An 18,981-nucleotide genomic window follows, 5' to 3' on the forward strand; every position below is an offset into this window, starting at 1 on the left:
AACCCTGCTGGTACCAGTTAAAGCATAATGCGAATCGGTGCTCCTTAAGAACTCGAAACTGAGACATTTTGTTGTTGTATTTCTTTGTTCACATAAATATGCAAACATGTAATACTTAGGTTTTATTTCCTCGGTAGGAAGCCTGTAGTAAATCATGGACTATAGGGGTGCGGTGGGAGAAATAATGGCGTATTAAAGTATTTAAGGACAGGGAATTTTAAAAAGTGGAACCTTCTGCACCATCTCAAGCTCATAGACTTCCCAGATCATTTTCATTTCTTCAGTTCACCGGTGACTCCAGAGGAAGTCTGACATCCTATAGGTACTGTTTTGAAAGTATACCTTTTCCAGAGTGTTTTTGAGGCAAGCCCAATGACTTAGACATGCAGGCAGCGCAGAATTGCCACTGTTAATGAGAGAAGAATGCAACAGAAGTGACTAAATGAACAGCAACTGCGTTCTTCCAAAGGTTTGAGGACTTCCCATTTAGGTTTAGCAGCTCTGTATCTGAACTTTTTCATGACTGTGAGGGATTATGCGTTTTACAAGACAAAAATATAAATGAGTTTTCAGTGACAGAGCTCCACATTTCTAACTGGAAACTGGCTTGTTTTGTTTTGGGCTTTTTGTTAGCACAAAAAAAATGTCCCCTGATGTGCAGAGGTACTTTTGGTGCCAGGAGTCAGAACGGAGTAATGTTTTCAGCTATATTAGATGGGTGCCTAAGTGCTTTACTGGATTGGGGCCATATTGTTCAGCATCTTGGAGGATTACGTCCTAGATGCTGGGCAGAGCTGAAGAGCTTATGGCAGCTCTGCTGCGCACAAGCAAGGGAATCCCTACCCAGGGGGAGTTCTCTGCTGAATGGTTTATCAGTTGTACTGAAACTGTACCAGGGCTGAGAGTCTGGTCTTCAAAGCGTTCTGCTGCAAAAACTGGTTTAAAGAAAGGGGGAGACTTGATTAGGCCTGGCATAGGCAGGCATCGTGAATGGGAAAATAGAATGAGATGTTGGATGTGTCAAATAGTTGAGCAGTAATTACATATTTCCTGATTTTCCTTTGTGATTTATAGCAATGACTTGACAAATCAGTTTAAGTGTATAATCATACCTCTAGATTTGTGTCAGTTAAACTGTTAAACCTATTAAACCTCAGAAGTAAAGATGAAGAATGTTTTAACATTTACTCCTCTGAAGCCTGTGTTCAACAAACACAGTTTCTCTGAATATCATTAACTCCTTGTGTAATCAACACAAAGAAGCCAGGGCTTGAAAGCTTTCATAATTACACTATTAAATCTTAAGATTTCATACCCCCTTGCTTGATATAATAATCAACAAGCGAAGTAATACATCACTTGTGCAAGCACCCCAATTAATTTTAAACATAAATCTCAACACATTTTCACACTATCCCATTAATTACATCTTCAGTAAAAGAGCTGATCTTTCGTCACTCGTTTCAGTTCATATAAATGAGAAATATTAAACGTAGGAATTAAGTTCGAATGTACCCATTTTCTGTAAAACAGTATTTCCTGCTATCTCCTCTTTGGCTTAAACAGTATAAAACCCACATTTCTTCTCACTTTATATTAATACACACACACACACTCGTTCTCCAAAAATTGAATGGGAAAAAAAAATCACCTCTGGAATAAATGGTTGTATTAAGAGTGCTAGATCTATTTATTTTACAAATCAGGAAGAAAAGCTTCATACTGAAGCATGAACTTGCATAGCTGTGGGCTGTATACTTTGAAAATACAGTTCTATGTACATTCAACTAGAAGACAAAACCAGTCATTATTTGTTTACAGTACTGTTAACTACGGCAGATGGAAGACTCTACTGCAAAACATTACCTAATCTTTTAAGAAACAAGTAATATATAGTATTTTATCTCGGATTAAAAAGCGAGTGGTATGTGTTAGCAGTTTTTAAAGCTTGGTCTTCCTAGTGCAAAGTCACCACATTTAAATTGATTTATACATTGCGAAGCTTAATCCATCCGTTTCAGCAGGCAATTAGAATCATTAGGCATGAATTGTTTTAGTCGCCAGAAGTTACTGGAGCAACATAATAGTATTTCTTCTATTGAACTTGAATAAGCAGCTGAAGGCTTCTCACTTGCTCACTTGGCTCCTCACCAGAAACAGACTATTACAATGAGTTTTAAGTACCAGCCCAAGGCTCAGAGCTAATGAATAATAAAGAAATGTGCATGTTGTTCTTTGTCACCAAGTGTTACCAAATCCCTCCTGATACCTATACAGGGAGGAACGATTTTCTTTGACCTCGCTTGCATATACCGAGTGTAAATGATTTTAACCTGGAATGAAAATAAGATTTCAGCTACCATTGATCACTGATCACAGAGCTGAAAACCTCAAACTGTCTCACAGAAGGGCCTCCACAGAGCTCTGTTGGTGCACACAGTGACTCTACCTTGGAGCCCCGTATCTTGGCTGATGCATCGGTGCCGTCACTGTTCTCCCTAGAAAACAGCAGGACACGCAGACTTCACTTACTGTTTGATCCTAACGGGGCAGAATTTCAGCTGCATTAAATTATCCTGGACAGCAGAAATGAAAAAATAAACCAAAGGTAATAAATAAATAAATAAATGTATACTCTTCGTGAAGATTTCCTTCCAGACCTGTATCCTGCTTATAGATTTGTCTTCAAGCACAGTGGTCATCAGGTGATGTTTGGTATGGAGATGTTCAGGCTTTATTCATGTGACACATTTGGCAGTTGCAATGTGAAGGTATTATCTAAACACCAGTTTGACTTGAGCTATTCTTCAGCTTCTGTTACCCGCTCAAGGGGTACAGACCTCTTGATGTATCTGAAATGCTTTAATGTCCACCAGCACTGCGAGAATACTTTACTTTATTGTTACTCCTGATGAACTCATATGTAACTTGCTAAGTGTTTCTCTAGAAACTTTGATTATTTTTCTGAATTCTGCTTGGTTGTTCTTTTTTTCTCTTTCCTTAGGCCAGTGTGCCGGATGACCATAATGCTACTTCAGGCAGAAGTGCAAATAAGCAGGTGTTTGAAGGTTTAACGACAGGACTTCTGAGGATAATTGCTGTGATTTTCAGATGTCTGATCTCCAGCTTCCTGTATAGGAACAACCACTCTGCCATGCTGAAAATATTACAGGAAGTGAAAAGTAAATCATCGCTACTGGAAGCCTTCAACAGCAGAGTCCAAGACCTGATCAGGTTAAAAAAAACCTTATGAAATTCTCTAAACTTTCTTTACGACACAGAAAGAAAATTGCAGGAGGGCTACTGAAATGTTTTATTCTAAAACAGAAATATTTTTCACAAAACTGCAGACAGATACAGAAAAACAAGAATCTTTTAATTTGGGACTTGGTTTTTTTTGCACTTTCCATCACTTTCATGTCCTCATTACCTGGGAGTCAGCTTCCATATTTTCTTTATTTACTCTCAAGTCTCTATGCCAACACTTTATGCCCATTGCCCGTGTGCTTCTGCTTATCATACATGCATTCTGATAAGCTTGCCATAAAATATATACTTCCTACTATAAATGTTGCCCAGTAATTCCTCTATTCTGATTTCAACTTTTATAATGTAACCTCATTTTAACAGCGATTTTCTTTTCTGAGTATATTACTTGAGCAAAATTTCAAAGTAACTCAGTGAGCTGTAACAGTGGAGTAAAAGATAATACATTGTTTTGCTCATTTTTGCATGAAATGTGGGAAAAACACTTGAACCTGAATATATTTATATGTAAATGTATTTAATATATAATATATATTTTTAATATGAAGCTAATATATCTCCAACAGTATATTAGACTTCCTAAAAGTGTATAGTTTCACTAGTAAAGTACACAGATTGTCATTAGTACATCTTCAGCCCTCTGAAGAAATGAAATTCTGATTATATGCTACTGAAAACGTGTCACAGTGAGCATCTTCAGACGGTTGAAAGTCTAGTATGATGCTGATGGATACAAAAAAGACAGCTGGAGGAGGAAAGCAAAACAAGTAGTTGTCATAGATACCGGTGACCTCTAAAACTTTATTGTTCTCGTGTAACCCGCCTTCTCCCCAAACAGGTTTTGAGAGAGTGTGAAATTTCAGGATGTTGTATCCTTGCCATTTATGAATGGGAGAGTGGGAGGTCTGCTTATTGATATTTGCGCTGAGCAGACATCTGACACTGACTGGGCCAAGCTCAGGCATAGCCGTGAGATAAGGAGATACATGAGAATCCAGCTAGGTCCCTCACCTGGGGCACTTTAGGGGATCTGGTTATAAATGGAGAATGAAAGGCACGATGACAAGGTAATAGCGCAATTAGGAAAAATAGAGAGAGGCCATGTTAAACTAGTTAAAACCAGACAAATTCTATTAATGAGAATCTGTCACCTTCAGGTCATTGTATCATATGTCCTTGTGGAGTTGATTAAATGAGAGTTTTAGGAGGATGGGGAAAGAAAGAGGAATGTTGAAATTTTTTGTTCTCTTTGGGGCTACTCCCCTGATGCATAAACAGCCATTACCTACACACCCTGTCTGGGTATCGCGGGCAGCCGCGGTGCCGGGGCTGTGCTGCCGTGGGTAAAAAGGCTCAGAGATGGAGGCAGCAGATTAGAGTGCTTTGACATTCCACTTGTCCATACGCTGAGTTCTTCAAGGAGGGGAGTGCTTCGTGCATCTCCTCATTGTCTCTGGAAGCCGTTAAGGAATAGTCCCAGTGACCAAAAACTCTTACCCGTTTCCTCTCTGCCAAAAGGACAGCTGCTTTGTATCAGGTGTGGGTGTGAAGGAAGGAGACAAAGGAACACGTTTGCAGATGTCAGTCAGACTGCAGAGATGTTCCTACAGAAGGAGGAAGAGAATATTGATGAGAAGGGTTGTGTCTTTTTGTGAGTAATATCTGTCAGTACTAGCTGTATTTTATTCAGTTCTTCCCCTCCCCTCCGTCTTCAGAGAGGCTTTAAGCACTCAGCATTTCTCTGTACCTGTGATGTGTCTGTCCCCCAGCTCTGTGCCTGGAATTGTTCTGCTAGTATGGGAGAGCGTGCTTATCGCCTGGATGATCAGGTGGATTGCTCAAGTCAAAATCTGCAAGAAATCTAATGCTGCTAACCTTTCGTGTTGCTAAATAGAACAGACGAATCAAACTTACTCGAGCAATAAGCATGCGATTAATAACCTTCCTGTATCTTTAAGTGGTTTTAACTGCTATACTTCAGCAGCTTTAAAAACCTTTCATGCTGCAGTCAGAGTCTTGCTTTATATTCAGTGTATTTTTATTCTTAATTACCTTCATTGCTTCCAAAAGCTTTGTGTCAGCAGGGTAGACCTTGGCAGAACAGCTAGCCCTGAAGAGAGATTAGTGCTTGAGCAGCAACGCTGTCTGAAAAGCAGAGTTTTTTTTACCCTGATGTTAAAAGTCCCTGGTTTCTCAAAACTAGACTGTAAGATATGTGAAAGAATAGTTATTTTTAATAAATACTTGTGCAACACCTGGGACAAGTGTTATCTAATAAGTATTACTTACTTACTAGAATCATTATTATTTAAAATGTTCCATGCTTTGTCAAGTAGGGGTGGTCTTGGCATTATGGAACCATAAGGCCAAAGGTGTCCTCATCTCGAGGAGCCTACACTCAAAGAGGCGACCTCTAACAAGCGCACTTGACAAGCAAGTAGGCAGAACAGCTGGTAGAGTGGAGTCGTGTTAATAACGGGGATTTAGTATGGACTATTGGTGTGGAAGCAGTGAATAGGCTGATGATGTCCAACTGCGAACGGTTCCCCATGTCTGTTAAGTCAGGCAGAGGCACGGGATGTAACAGCAGTTCTGGTTTTGAGTAGAAGTAATTTAAAAAGAGAGTTAGAGAGTAAAGAAAAGGAGGAGGTGATTGCAGCAGGATATTTGTCTCCACGAAGGAAACTGATGAAATATAGGTCAGCAGACTGAACAGCTGAGATGGAGTAAAGTCTGAGAAGCTGAATATTTGTGGTAGAAAAAAAGAAAGTATATGAAGCCAGGTGGTATCATTAAGTGGCATGGAAAAAAAAATGAATCTGTGTACAGATTAAGTGGAGTTGATAATGATTAAAGTGCGAGAGAGGATGGTATGGATAGAGAGATCCCGGTAGAAGGATGAACAGCAAATTTTTTGACATAGGTTTCCAATCTATTAGAAATTCAAAGAAGAAACTTCAACAGTAGTGATCTGATGTTCAGCAGTGATGATCTGATCTACTCTAGGAACAAGAAAGACAGAGGAGTTTTCAGGTTTTTTTTTAAAAAAAACCAAACCATCACTAGCATGGTTTTCTCTTCATTGAGTTTTGGGTGAGCTGCTGAGGAGCTTTCTGATCCTGATCCTGCTATAGTGATGGTAGAAGGTTGTTACCTGCATGTTTTATTAGTCTCTTAACTCTTACCTATATTTTAAAAAGGAAAAAACCCAACAACTGGGCAGTAGTTATGATCTATGTGTTGCAATAAAATGGTATCTGGGGAATATCATTGTCTTCTTGAATTAGTGTGTTCTACAAAGTTTATCGCTTCATGCTAAAGAGAAATTGTGCTGTTGCAGAGCTATCAAGATTATTATAAATCATTTAACTATGGTGAAATTCCATTGTCTTTCTAGGAGTATGGTAAAATAAATATTTACTCTCATCTTTCTTGTAGAGTACAATACCATTTATCCTATGACACGCAGCTCTCCTAACAGAAACTACTGACAGTTGCACAGAGCCAGATCTGAAGTTATTGTAATTTGAATTGTTTTGTTGAACCCTTTCAGAAAGAGTATTTAAGAAATCACAATGTGCATTTTGCATGGTTGGATAGTAGAGAAGCAGAAATTACTTGCCTTGCAAAGTTACTAAACCAGGCGTGGCACTATGTTTATAACGCCAGTTTTCCTCTGTGTCTAGTTACGTGGTGAACATTGGACTGATAGACAAGCTGTGCTGCTGTTTCCTCTCCGTCCAAGGCCCTGTTGATGAGAATCCTAAAATAGCAACTTTTCTACAGAATGCCACAGCGGTGTTACATGGAATATGTCAACTGTGCCTTGCTGTCAATGGAAGGTAGGTGCACGTCACCTGTCACCTCTGGTTTGTTCATCAGGCAGCAGCACCACATCCATGGAAGTGAGCTTTGTGACGAGGCTGTTCAACAGAACTGCTCGTAGTCATGCGGTAAGAACCGGTAAAGAAACAGCGCAGGGAATTCACTGCTCACCCTTTCACCATTGAGCTGTAATTGGTTACCTGCACTGAGTCTTAATTCTTGTAAGTCATTTATCAGAATTGCAAACTTTATCTCCGTTACTCATCATTACAGAGAGGGTTTTGTCACTGCTAATTTTAACCATCCAGGCCTGAGGACCTCAAAAGGTTTTTTATTATCAGCTAAAATCAACTCTTAATTGATTTGTCTTTAGAGCAGCCTAATTCAGCTCCTGTTCTTTAAAATATCACTGTCAGTAAGGGGATTCTATTTTCTGTATGGAAAAGTATTACTAGATCTGTCAGGGAATTTTCTAATGAAAAATGTTTGTTATCACAACCTACCCAGGGTTCTTGGGAGTGAGCATGGGGTATGTGTCCAGCAAATCTGGACAGCTTGACACTCTGCGAGTCAACATTGCAGAGCTTTAGGGCGCACATAGTGAAACCCACCACCGTTCACATTGTTACTTATTTTGGTAAAAGATAAAGCTGACTTTACAATGCATTCCTAGTGCTTGGGTTACAAAAAAAAACGGAGTTAATAAAACGTAGGATAAGAAACAAAGCTGTAGGTGAGAACTGTTGCTGGTAGCCTAGGTACACAGGCACATGGAAAAAGAAATACACAAGAAATATGAGCCCAAAGAGACCATCCCAACTTATTGAAATTCCCTTTTCTGAAAGCTGCCAACTTGAATTTTTACATTCCAGGACAGCACTGCCAAAAGTCAAATGCGTACTAAAAAACCAAAAAAGATCACTCTTCTCTTAGTGGAATAATAGTTCTAGCTACAAAAGAGAGTAATATAATACTTGCTATTTCTGAAGCAGGCGCATGCTTCACCCAAATAATAGAGATCTTTGCACCCTGCAATAACACCGCTGTGCAAGTGCTTCCTTCAAGAATATCTGTCGTTTGTAGCAGAAGAATAATTTTGGGGGTTTGAGTGTTTTTCTTAACAGTTACACCAAGAAGCATAACTGAAGTGAAGAAGATCCTGCTACTTGCATCTAACAGCAATGCTTTGGATTTTATCCAAAGATGCTGATTCTCAGTTTCTAGGCTGGATTGTTCACTGGAGATATCAAAACTATTTCCTTTCACTTTTAGATCAAAAGCTTTGGTGTAGCTCATTAGAAGGTCAGTTTAAATTCAATGTCTTTCTTCACTTGAGCCCGCTCTCACTTAGGAAGTGAATGCCCAGTGTAACTCTGTCATGATACAGAAGTTCTTAATATTCAAGGGGATTTAAATGTAAAAAGGTATTGCCAGACACAGATTAAAGTGGCAGAAACAGCTCAAATTTATCTCAATTCTTAAATATGTCACAATGCAGTAGCAGATGTTGTGTGATACATGATCTGCAGCACAAAGGTGGCCTCTCTGAGAGAACTGCAGGTGCCCGTTTGATTGGTGGTGAAGAGTAGCAGGAGGCAGTGCAGCCTGTTCAGTTGGAATCCAGCAGAGCTCCTTCTCCTTCTCAGCTGATACAGGCTTGAGCATCAAGCAAACATGCCGTGTTGCACTCCTCTGTACAGCAGAGCTACGAACCACTCTGATCATAATACTTCTGAAGTTGTTACTGAGAGGAAAAGAGTCGAGTAAGGATTACCGGTGCTCTGGCACTAGGCTGTGAAAAGAAGTTTTGCCAAAATAATGTCAAGTTCTCGCCATTGTTGCAAGAGCAATTTCAAACTGTTCTTTTGCTATATCCCCTGATATAGAATGTTGCCAGGTTGGGAACTTCTTTATACTCTCAGTGGTGATTGTGGATGCACAAAATTATTTGGTTTTTCTGAGTGAACTATTTCAGGCTGTTATTTGCCATAACAAGTTGCCATTCTATATGAAACGCATTGAAGTTTTTTTCTCCAGTGCTTTTTGCACGCACATCTTGGCGTGCTGCACCACTGAGTGGCGTAATGGGAAGCAGATAGGACAGAGGGTGCTGGGCGGCTAACACACCAGGACCCCACTGGGGCTCTAAAGCCATCTGCAGTGCCTGCAGCAATGCAATGCTTCATGGGCTAAAAACGGCCCAGCACTGCATGATCCTTTGCTTCCAGACACCACCAAGCTGTTAACTTTACTGCAACTGTAATCTGTGATGTCCCCAGAGGGCCAGAAGTTAAACACGATGAGATCCTCTCCTGTGGGTACAAAGAGTGTGTGGCCATTCCTGGAGCTCTGGTGTAGGAAGAGCTGTCAGTCTAGACTTTCCTGTCTTCCTCACAAGAACATTCCATAAAACTCCCGGATTTAGCAGAATGTTTCTAAACAAGGCTCTGAATGATACCCAGTGGTTGTTTGGACAGGTAGTTCCTGGAAAACAGTTTTATAGGCAGGGAAGAGATCTCAGTCAAGTCCCTCCCTGCACGTAGCTCTGCGTCAGGCAAGATGTCACAACAGTGATGATTATGAGAGAGTAGACTCAAATTGTATCAGATGTGTATGTCAGCTTTAAGTATTAAATGAGGTCTGGAGCTAATAGAATGTGGATGATAAAATTTTAAGATATAAACTAATAATACGTTTTTTTATTCCCAAGTAGACTTTGAAAAGAAGTACAAATTCATGGGGTTAGATACAATAAAGGGAAGTCTTACTAATGTAGAAACATAAATTGGAGGATTCTCAATTTTTAACATCATAAAAAGTTATTGAAATGAAGGAATCCATTCTGAACGTATGTTATAAACGTATCTTCTTATATGAGAGGGATTTTCTTTTCACGAATGGTCTTTAAAAAGATTTAACTTTGATATTGATCTTACTTCTCAAATGGTCATTTTTGGTACTGGCTAATAAATGCTAGATTGATTCTTTTAATTGGAAGAGTTGCTGTGGGTCTAATAACACATTTTCCAAACACTGTGTACTACGTATTAAAGATCATTTGTTGAAAACATGAATAACTTATAGCCCCACGTGAACCATGTTTTGGTAGCTTTTATGCCCTCATCTGTTATACGGTGAGAATCAGAGAGGGTGACTTCAGACTTCCAACTGGACGTCCCATTTTTCATCAGCTGCGTTGCATCCACTGCTAGCAGTGGAGGCAGGAGCTCCTTTCTCCCTGATGAGTTAAGAAAAGAAGTGTATGAGAGCTGAAAATGGGGTGTTGCCCCTTATTGCATGTAGTGCGAAATCATAAAATGCAGCACATCTTAATACTGAGCTACCTCTGCTGAGCAAAAGATGAACCTGACATTTGATCCCGAGGCTTGGAAATTGTGGCCATGATAACGCTTAACTGTGTTTTGCTCACCATTAAGAGTAACAGCAGCCAGAATTGAAAACAGAGACATTTTTATTAACCTGAAATAAAGCAAAATATTAAATAGTCTTTAAACAGAATAACAGCGGTTTATATAGTCACATAAATCTGTCTTGCAATTTGTTCCCAATCCAGATGTCCGGTAGCAATGTTCGGGATGATAGCTTTGTTTTCCAGAGTTTATTATTGTGACTGTGAGAGATACAGGGCCTGTTTGGGGCCCTTGAGTCCTGAATACACATATGGAGCATGCTTGGCTTGTAAACACAAGACAGAAAACAATGAACAGGCATGGAGTGTTAATAAAAATATGGGCACACTGCCCCAGCTCACCCTTCCCTAAAACCAGAAGCAAAGACTGTAGGAAAATATACGGCAAGTCCTTCTTCAGCACACCAAGGATCTTGTTTATGTTCCTGTGCTGCCCAGCATTCAGCAGATCTGCGTCCCTCTGGAAGTAAGATTTCTATCCAAGAAATTTAGCTGTTGTTCTGTGGAGGACTGTTGGTAGCGCCTTATTTCACGTTGGCCCATGAGTGGTATCTGCTGGTACTTGTACCCAAGCGTATCTTGGCGTTGGAGCCCACCCTGCACCACGCTGCTGAGTGTGAGGTCAAAATGCAAGTTAAGAATTAATGGAACTCCCAGAAGACAAATCTAGTCATGCGTAGGAACTGTGAATGAAGAAATTAAACCACGGGATTAATGCAAACAGCAGGAGGAACAGGGCAGCAGTAGGGCAGCGCAAGGGTTAACCACTAAAGAAGAGCGTTCTCTGCAGGAGCAGTAGAGCGGACTAGCAAGAGCGCAGACACCAAGAGAGTGAGCTGTGCATAAGGAGAATATGGCAAATATTGGCCCCTCAAATCATGTAGCTTCTTGAGACATCAGCTTTTTCAAAATTGAGCTCTTTCCTTGCTGTAAGAACCGGCCGCGGCGCCCCCATCCATCTGGGGCAGCGGCACGGCAGTACAGTAGCTAAATTGTTCCTGTGTATGTTATCTCAGACCAGTAGTGGAACACATATAAATCTGTGTCAGCAGCTAATGAAGCTGTGGATTACAGGCTGCAGTGCTGGAAAGCTGCAGCTATGCAGGGTTTGCTCCAGGAAAATAGCGACTGCCGTGTCGCAGATACGCAGGAAAGGGGGCCGACTCATTTTCAGTTTTATTACAGTAATTAAGATAATGTCTGGTTTGGCTGCTGGATGTTGAATCAGACGCGAGGCTGCCCAAACGCTGGTTGTGCTTCTCACCACGTCCAAGGGTCAGCAGACCCGGCAAGCGTTGTAAACTAAAACCTGTTCGTGAAATTTCCAAAAGGTTTCAAATTGGCGCTTTTACGCAATGCTGCGATTCCTAGCTTGGCAGTGGGAATTATAACAAGGTCTGACAGGTGTTAAATACTTCTTTATCTACTTCTATTATTTTGCCTCTTTATTTTGACATCTCTTTCTAAATAAAATAATTCAGAAGCAGAAAGTGCAGATGATAGCATTCAAATCCTAATAATAAAAAAACAGCTTATATTCTAAGCCTTTGGAAAACTCATGTTTCCATTTGGCTCCGTGTTTTTAATCAAGGGTATATATTTCAAATATACAAACATTATAATGTATACCCTTAGAGAGGCTTGTCTGCCTGTTAGCTCAGTCAGTTTTTAAAACAATATCTTTTCAGATATAAACAGTTTGCTCATATTGAAGCTTGGAGAAATTTTAGTTTTACTTGTTCTGCGGCGTATGCTGTTTCTCATCAAGCTGTATTGAATTCCTGTTTTTAATAAATAGTGGTGTATTTTAAGCAGTGAATTACCACTGTTCAGTATCGGGTTCTTCCTATGATGAATATATGCACATTTTTAAATTCTTAAGCCTCTTTTGTAAGTCATAAACCCTGTACCAATTCCTGAGACTCCTTAATGGCAGAAGCTGAAAATCATAATGGCAACCCGTAATGAAAATTCCCTGCATTTCATTAAACTTTCCTTTTTAAGGTCTTGCAAGTTATTTGCCCATAATATAAATACTTGCCTGTTTCTCTGTGTTAAATATAGAGACTTGGTAAAGTTTTGCAAGCCTATCTGTTTCCCAGTTGCATAAGCCAATATAAAATATCCCGTAAGTCTCGCTTCCCTTCCGTGATTAATGGAAGCGGTTTGTCCGTACTGACTGTTGTACTTTGGCAGCCGTTACAGACACAGACTAAGCTGCTTATTAGGAGAATTAAAAGGAGGTATGTCTGTAGGAATCTCCTCCCTTAACTTCAGTTAGGTAAAACCTTAGTTTCTTGTAGGGGGTTGTCATCTTAGGCTGTTGGGGGGTTTATAGCTTTTGTACTGCAGTCGGTGTCCTGACAGCACTGGCTTTATCTATGGGATGGACTCAAAATCTGATAAATGAGTGAACTCTGTCGTATAGGCTTGACCAAAGTCACTCAAAGCAGCCTGTGCAGAGGTCCATGCTTTGTTTTCCAACATCTCGTATATATTCTCCTTTATTCTCCTTTAAAGCCCACAACCAGTATGAATAAAGTCTTTTACCTTTTTATGGTGAACATTTAGGCTTAAAGTGATTATAACTGACAGTTAAAACCAAGAGGAGCCAGGGGCGTGTTCATATACACATTAACTGTAGCACGCGCGACATCAAAAATAAATGCTTCTAACAGTTCCTGCAATCTGCCAAACCTAACAGACAGATCTTCTGGGGTTTTCTTTTAACAGCTTTGTCCTATGGTAGAACTTTAAAATTCGTGGTCTTTTCTGTGAAAAAAAAAAAATAATAATGCTTGCATTTTGAGTTATTTTACAATTGACTTTTTTATGTATATTTTGATTCATTCACTGCTCCAGAGCAGCACAAAATGGTAAAGGGATTTCATCCAGCAATGTAAGCTTTTTCATATGGAATTGTTTAAAAATAATGATGGAGTGAGAGTTGAAAGCAAGTTAACTTTAACCTTTAGTAAAATTGGTCAATCTTCTCATCACATACAGACACCAGAAATTTGGTGAGGTATCATATGCAGTAATTAATTTGGGGTTATCGTTTGATCATAAGTGGTTTATTCTGTTGTCTACTGTTGAAAAAACGAAGATTGAAATTAAGAAATATTGGTTGGCAAAAGGAGTTGTGCTCTCATGTGATCCTGTGGAAATAAACAGTCTGGTTTCTTGAGTGGAGTTCAGTGACAGCGCAGTTTGGCTACTGCATGCTGCAAAGTAAAGCTGTTTTCAAGTGAGGAATGGCATCGGAAGCTGTTTTAAAGCGAGGAATATTGAGAAGTCCACAGACACGCAAACCAAAGTAGTAACGATGGCAGTCCCAGAGCTGTTAGCTCGCCCTTCTCGTGCAGCCATCCAAGCTGGCTCCTCGCTTGCAGCCAGGCTCGCTCGCCAACACGACTTGAAACTGCAGCAGGAATCTGCCTCGAGACACAGCTGGCAGGAGCAGGTGATGGGTCAGGAAGTGTCTCTGCTGACTCCAGTCAAACACACTCATTCAAAGACCACAGGGCTTAGAAATAAAGATTTTGGGCGCGGGTTCCAGGCATAGGGAAAGGGAAAGTAATGCCATAAATGGTTGTGCAGCATAGCCCCACCCAAAACAGACTTAGAACTCTATTTTTTCCACTTTCTTTATTCCATGTAGAGTAAATGTTAGGGTCATTATGAGTGTTAAAAACCACCAGCTGAATGTTTGTGGTTCTGCTTTTGAAGCAGGTAAGTGGCATCAAGTTTTTAATAATCCTTTTTATTTACTTCAGCTTATCTTTTGAGCGTTATTACATGTATTTTGAGAGAATCCTGTGCCGGTGGCCTTCCGAAGTGCTGGCACGGCTGGTTTTGTGGCACAGTTTCTTTAAGGACTGTCAGGAGTTCAATTGGCTATCACAGGGTTAAACAAACACCCCATTTTTGGAACCCGTACAACAAACTTGGACACCTTTGTCTCCAGCTGACTCTACAAACGCTCGCCAGACTGGTAGCGCAGGTCCGGTGGTGACTGCAGGTAATGGATTCGCTTGTGTAACAGCACAGGTACTGGAAAATAGGCACAGCTACATTGCTTTTGTTCTTACTGTGTCTTAACTAAAGATCTGCTTGCTTCTTTTAAAGATTTGTGAAGTAATTATGCAGTCTCCTGTGCTTTTTGTACAGCATAGAGATCGCTGAAATAGGAGCTGGGCATGAATCCTCGAGGCAGCAGCAGAGGATGCCGTGCTTAGAAGCTTTTTCAGTAGCGTTGAACACCACAGTCTGTATACAGAAAACTTGGAAAGAAATGGTACCTGTAGATGCCTATTTCAGATAAGATCATTCCTTACATGTGTGATCTAACTGATAAAGAGCAGGAGTCCTCTGAGCAACTGCTTGCTAAAGGTAGAGATGAGAGCACACGGAGTGGTTTAGTCAACCCCTTGAAGACAATTGTCTGTATCATAAAAAGCGGCGTTAGTCAGCCCGGCTGGGTCGGGGTCGGCACCTGCGCCGGAGCAGGGCGAGTGGTGCAAGGTCAAGGTGCTTCTGGTGCAGCTACTGAAAAGATCATCTAGAGCTGTTCTACTCAAGGCAAAGCTGCTTACTGATTCTGGCCAACAGGAATATTCCGAGCACTCTGAGCAGCCAGTTGTTTCGGTATTCAGCTGAGATTGTTTTAGAAGTTGGTCATTGTTTCCACTGCTTTCCCATCTCCTTTGCTTTTAATTGTTACAAAAGGGAAAGGTACCCATATCCAATTTGTCCTTTTATAACATTTTCTCATATTTCCCACTGTATTTTCCTTCCATTATAAAAAATAATATAAAGAATCAATCTTTGTAGTCTCTTCGAAACTGACAGTTCTTTCTTCTTTTCTGCTTTTTTATTTTAAGATGGAAGCATAGTAGATGAGGTAAAGACCAGATTTTGAGGTACTTTATTCAGTGTTACTGTTCACTGTATCTTAATATTTTGCTGTTTCATCTGATTGCCAGTATAGACCAAATGTATTTCCATAGTGAAGTGCAGGTGATTTACAGGGTAGGTTTGAATTGAGACCCCGTATATACAACTTGTGGAATTGTTTTGTGTGTTTTATTCTTTATTTGCCTGCCTTCCACACATCATTTAACCCTTTAAGTAGTGACAATCTTAGACGTCCTTAGTAATGACTGCCCTGCATCATCTCTGGGTGACTGATCACGTGAAAAATGATAAACAGTATAAGTCATGGTGGGGTTATGAAAGTTTGAATGTGAGGCAGGAAAGGGCATCCTGACTTACTTGCCTGCCTGTCCTGATACCCTAGAGACCCGAAAACCTTCTCCATTATTGTACATATTGTACATACATACCCAAAAGATACCCAAGAAACCTCATTTCCATCTGCAGGAGCCGGGCTGGTTTCTCTTGAGTATTTCATATTTATTTATGCTTTGCTGCCCAACAGTCTCCCATAATAATTTCTGACTGAAATAAGTAGCAGTGTGTTTTGTTAACTGTTCAACCACTTCGTTCTTGAACTCCTGCAGAACTATTTGATTAAGATCATCTGGTCCGAGTAACTTGTTTTGCTACTGAGGTAGGCAGTTTGTTCTGGTGCCTGCAGCCCATCACTGCGGCCGTTGGAGGCTCGAGGGAGTTCTCCCATCTCCGCTGGCTGCTGCTGCAAGAAAGAAAGTTGGATGTAGGCTACTGACCTGAGACAGAGCTTGCATGGAGCCCCTGAAAGTGCCCCCAGGCTTCCAACTCTAAAGCTGTCGACTTTCTGCGAGGTCCTGCTCTGGTATAGTGAACCCAAAGACACCAGTATGTGCGGAGCGATATTTAACTATACAGCTGTGCCGCAGTTAAAGAGAGCGTGGGACGGTGGCCACGTTATTGAAAGCATTTTCTGGAAATGTTGTGGTTTCTTGACACATTAGGCATCAGGGTTTTCCTTTGTAGCAATTTATTGCTTTTCTAACATAGAAGTACTGCACCCTGGGCAGGCGTTCTCCCCTCGCGCTGGTCTCCTCCTCAGCAGCTCAATGTTTCTCTGACAGGTCTGGGAACATATTTGACAATTCACGTCAGGACCCCACAGGACTAACGGCCGTTCTGCAGTCCACCGATCTAGTTGGAGTCTTGCACATGCTGTACTGTGTTCTTTTCCACGGGACCATTTCCGATCCAAACACAGCCAGTCCTAAAGACAGCTACGCAGCAAACACGATCCAGGTCGCCATTCAGAGTTTACGTTTCTTCAATAGCTTCGCTGTTCTGGATCTGCCTGCCTTCCAGGTAACAGATGTTTTACAACTTCTTAGTGTGAAAATGTTAATTATTGCATATACTTTGGGACAGAGTTTTGTCTTTAAGATCTTCGTTATTAAAGGAACTTTCACAATTCATTGTTTAAGTTCTTTTCATGCTTAAAACTGCTCATTGTTGTTGTTTCCACTGTATAGCGATGGCAAAGGGAGTGAAAATTTGGACTGTACAAAATGTTGAATCCCATCCATTACTTCTGTTCAAAAAAACCTCACTTTTAGCATAGTACTTTAACATAAAAAAAAATATTGGTCAAAAGCATGAAATAACAGTTTTTCTAACGTGAAAGGTCTGGCTTATATTATAACCACAATTTACATTTTTCAGTGCTTTCAGTGGCCATTTGCATTAAGATTTTACAACTGAAACTGAAAATCGCTTAGTGCCAACTTATTTTACCCAAGTTAAATTTTATTCACCAAAAACCTAGAAATACAACTTTTCAATATTTTTATTCACAAAAAAACCTCACACATGTTGAGTCTTAACAAGATAAGTCTTTTCGCACCCTCTCTGGCAAATAGGTTTTCCAGGGTATATGAATCATTTTGCCATACAAACAAAATACAAATACCAGCGTACTGCTCAGATAAATTGGCAAGGCTGTCGTGCTGTTAATGTAAAACACCTGTCAAAAAGCATTGCTTTGCAAAACACGTTTAGCAACATCAGTCTTGCACAATTCATCAGAACAGATTTCTGTTTCATTTAATGTGTAATTTGTATATAAGTTGTGCCACACACTCCATCTGAAATGCATTAAACTCAGCAAGAGCTTTGCGTGAGTAAAGAATTCAGTATAAGGTACGTCTCCTTCAGTTCATGCTTCTTGTCTCTGATTTTTAGTACATTTGGTACCTCTGACAACAGCAACAAGCAATTTGCATGTAGCAACCCTGATCTGTGTAGCTGCAGGATCCAGCCTGGTCGGGGCAGTGGGTTTTTACATCACAGAGACAGCATATTTATTGGAGTTTCAAGTAGAATAACCCTTACACACACCATTAACTCCCACTTCTTTCCGTAAATCAAGGTGTATCGAAGCAGTTCTCTTCTACAGCTTGTTGGGTGGTTCTTGGCCTGAGAGCAGGTGTGTATTTGTTGCTGTGGGTGTTAACAGGTATATCCCAGCGAGTACGACATGGACTGGGACGGCTTCTGCTGGTGGGGGGGCTGCAGCAAACCCCGCTGCCCAAGGAGCTGCTCCTAATATCTCGAAAACCACTGTGAATGCTGCCCGTGTTTCTCCCCCTGCAGCTACCGTTGTACCTGGGTGTTTATAGCAAACCCTCAGGATTAATCCCCAAACCCTCTGGTCTGCACTCATCCATTCCGCATAAAATTGTTGCGGAATAGTAATTATAGCAGAAAGGGAGGTGGAAAACCACCCAGTGTGGGTTATTATATTCTATTCATCAATGCAGGGCTCCGCTTGGGAAGCATCTGCTTAGTTCTGTTCCTCTGTTGTAGGTGCAATGTTTGTGATGGACGGACACACTTTCATAGTAGTCTCAGCAGTTCCCCCTTTCCATGACTTCGTGTGATTCCTTTCTGGTGGTTAACTGACACAGAGCAAAGGCAGCTCGCTATACATCCGCAGCCCGTGGGACACAGCAGGCTAGCAGACTGCAGGGGGAAAAGGCATATTTATGTGCTGTCTGATGATTATCTCTAAAGAACAGTTTTATCACGCAATAGTAGGACTATAGAATAGGGTTTTTTGATTAACAGAAGAGGTCTGGTATTCTAGAGTTTGTATTAGCACAGATGGCTCGCGAGTATATATTTCATTTAATTTGACAGTCTAAACAATTGAAAGAAGGTAGTGAGAAACAACACAGGATCCTGGGCTGATATTAATTCTGGCTAAAAAGGAAGCATAGTTTTCTTGAAAAATTAGTTTAACTTTTATACACAAACTCAGGTGCCCTTTGACCTGTTGTTATCAGGAAAGGTTAAACCCAGAGTGCTAGGTCACAGCGTGCGTGGACAGCACTAATTAAATAAGGGTGGACCTGAGAACATGGCATTTACATGATGTAAAGCAGTAAATGGTGGCTGTATTGTGCGTTGAATTTTGAAAATAAACCAACTTAACAGAACGCTTCAGGTTCAGGATGGAACCACAGCTGAGTCTGGTTTAATTGTCAAGGGTT

General features: G+C 40.6%; 1 protein-coding gene across 2 annotated transcripts in view; it reads left to right on the forward strand.

Annotated features, from left to right (window-relative positions):
* SCAPER (S-phase cyclin A associated protein in the ER) overlaps window positions 1-18,981 on the forward strand; it is a 134,119-nt gene that overhangs the window by 93,667 nt on the left and 21,471 nt on the right. For both annotated transcript variants that reach the window (XM_054077493.1, XM_054077494.1), the window contains exons 26-28: window positions 3,005-3,234; window positions 6,954-7,109; window positions 16,558-16,795. In XM_054077493.1, the coding sequence (XP_053933468.1) occupies window positions 3,005-3,234; window positions 6,954-7,109; window positions 16,558-16,795 (624 nt within the window). The remainder of the gene's footprint in view (window positions 1-3,004; window positions 3,235-6,953; window positions 7,110-16,557; window positions 16,796-18,981) is intronic.

This window comes from Cuculus canorus, chromosome 12 (assembly GCF_017976375.1).
Source record: "Cuculus canorus isolate bCucCan1 chromosome 12, bCucCan1.pri, whole genome shotgun sequence".
NCBI classification, from domain to species: Eukaryota; Metazoa; Chordata; class Aves; order Cuculiformes; family Cuculidae; genus Cuculus; species Cuculus canorus.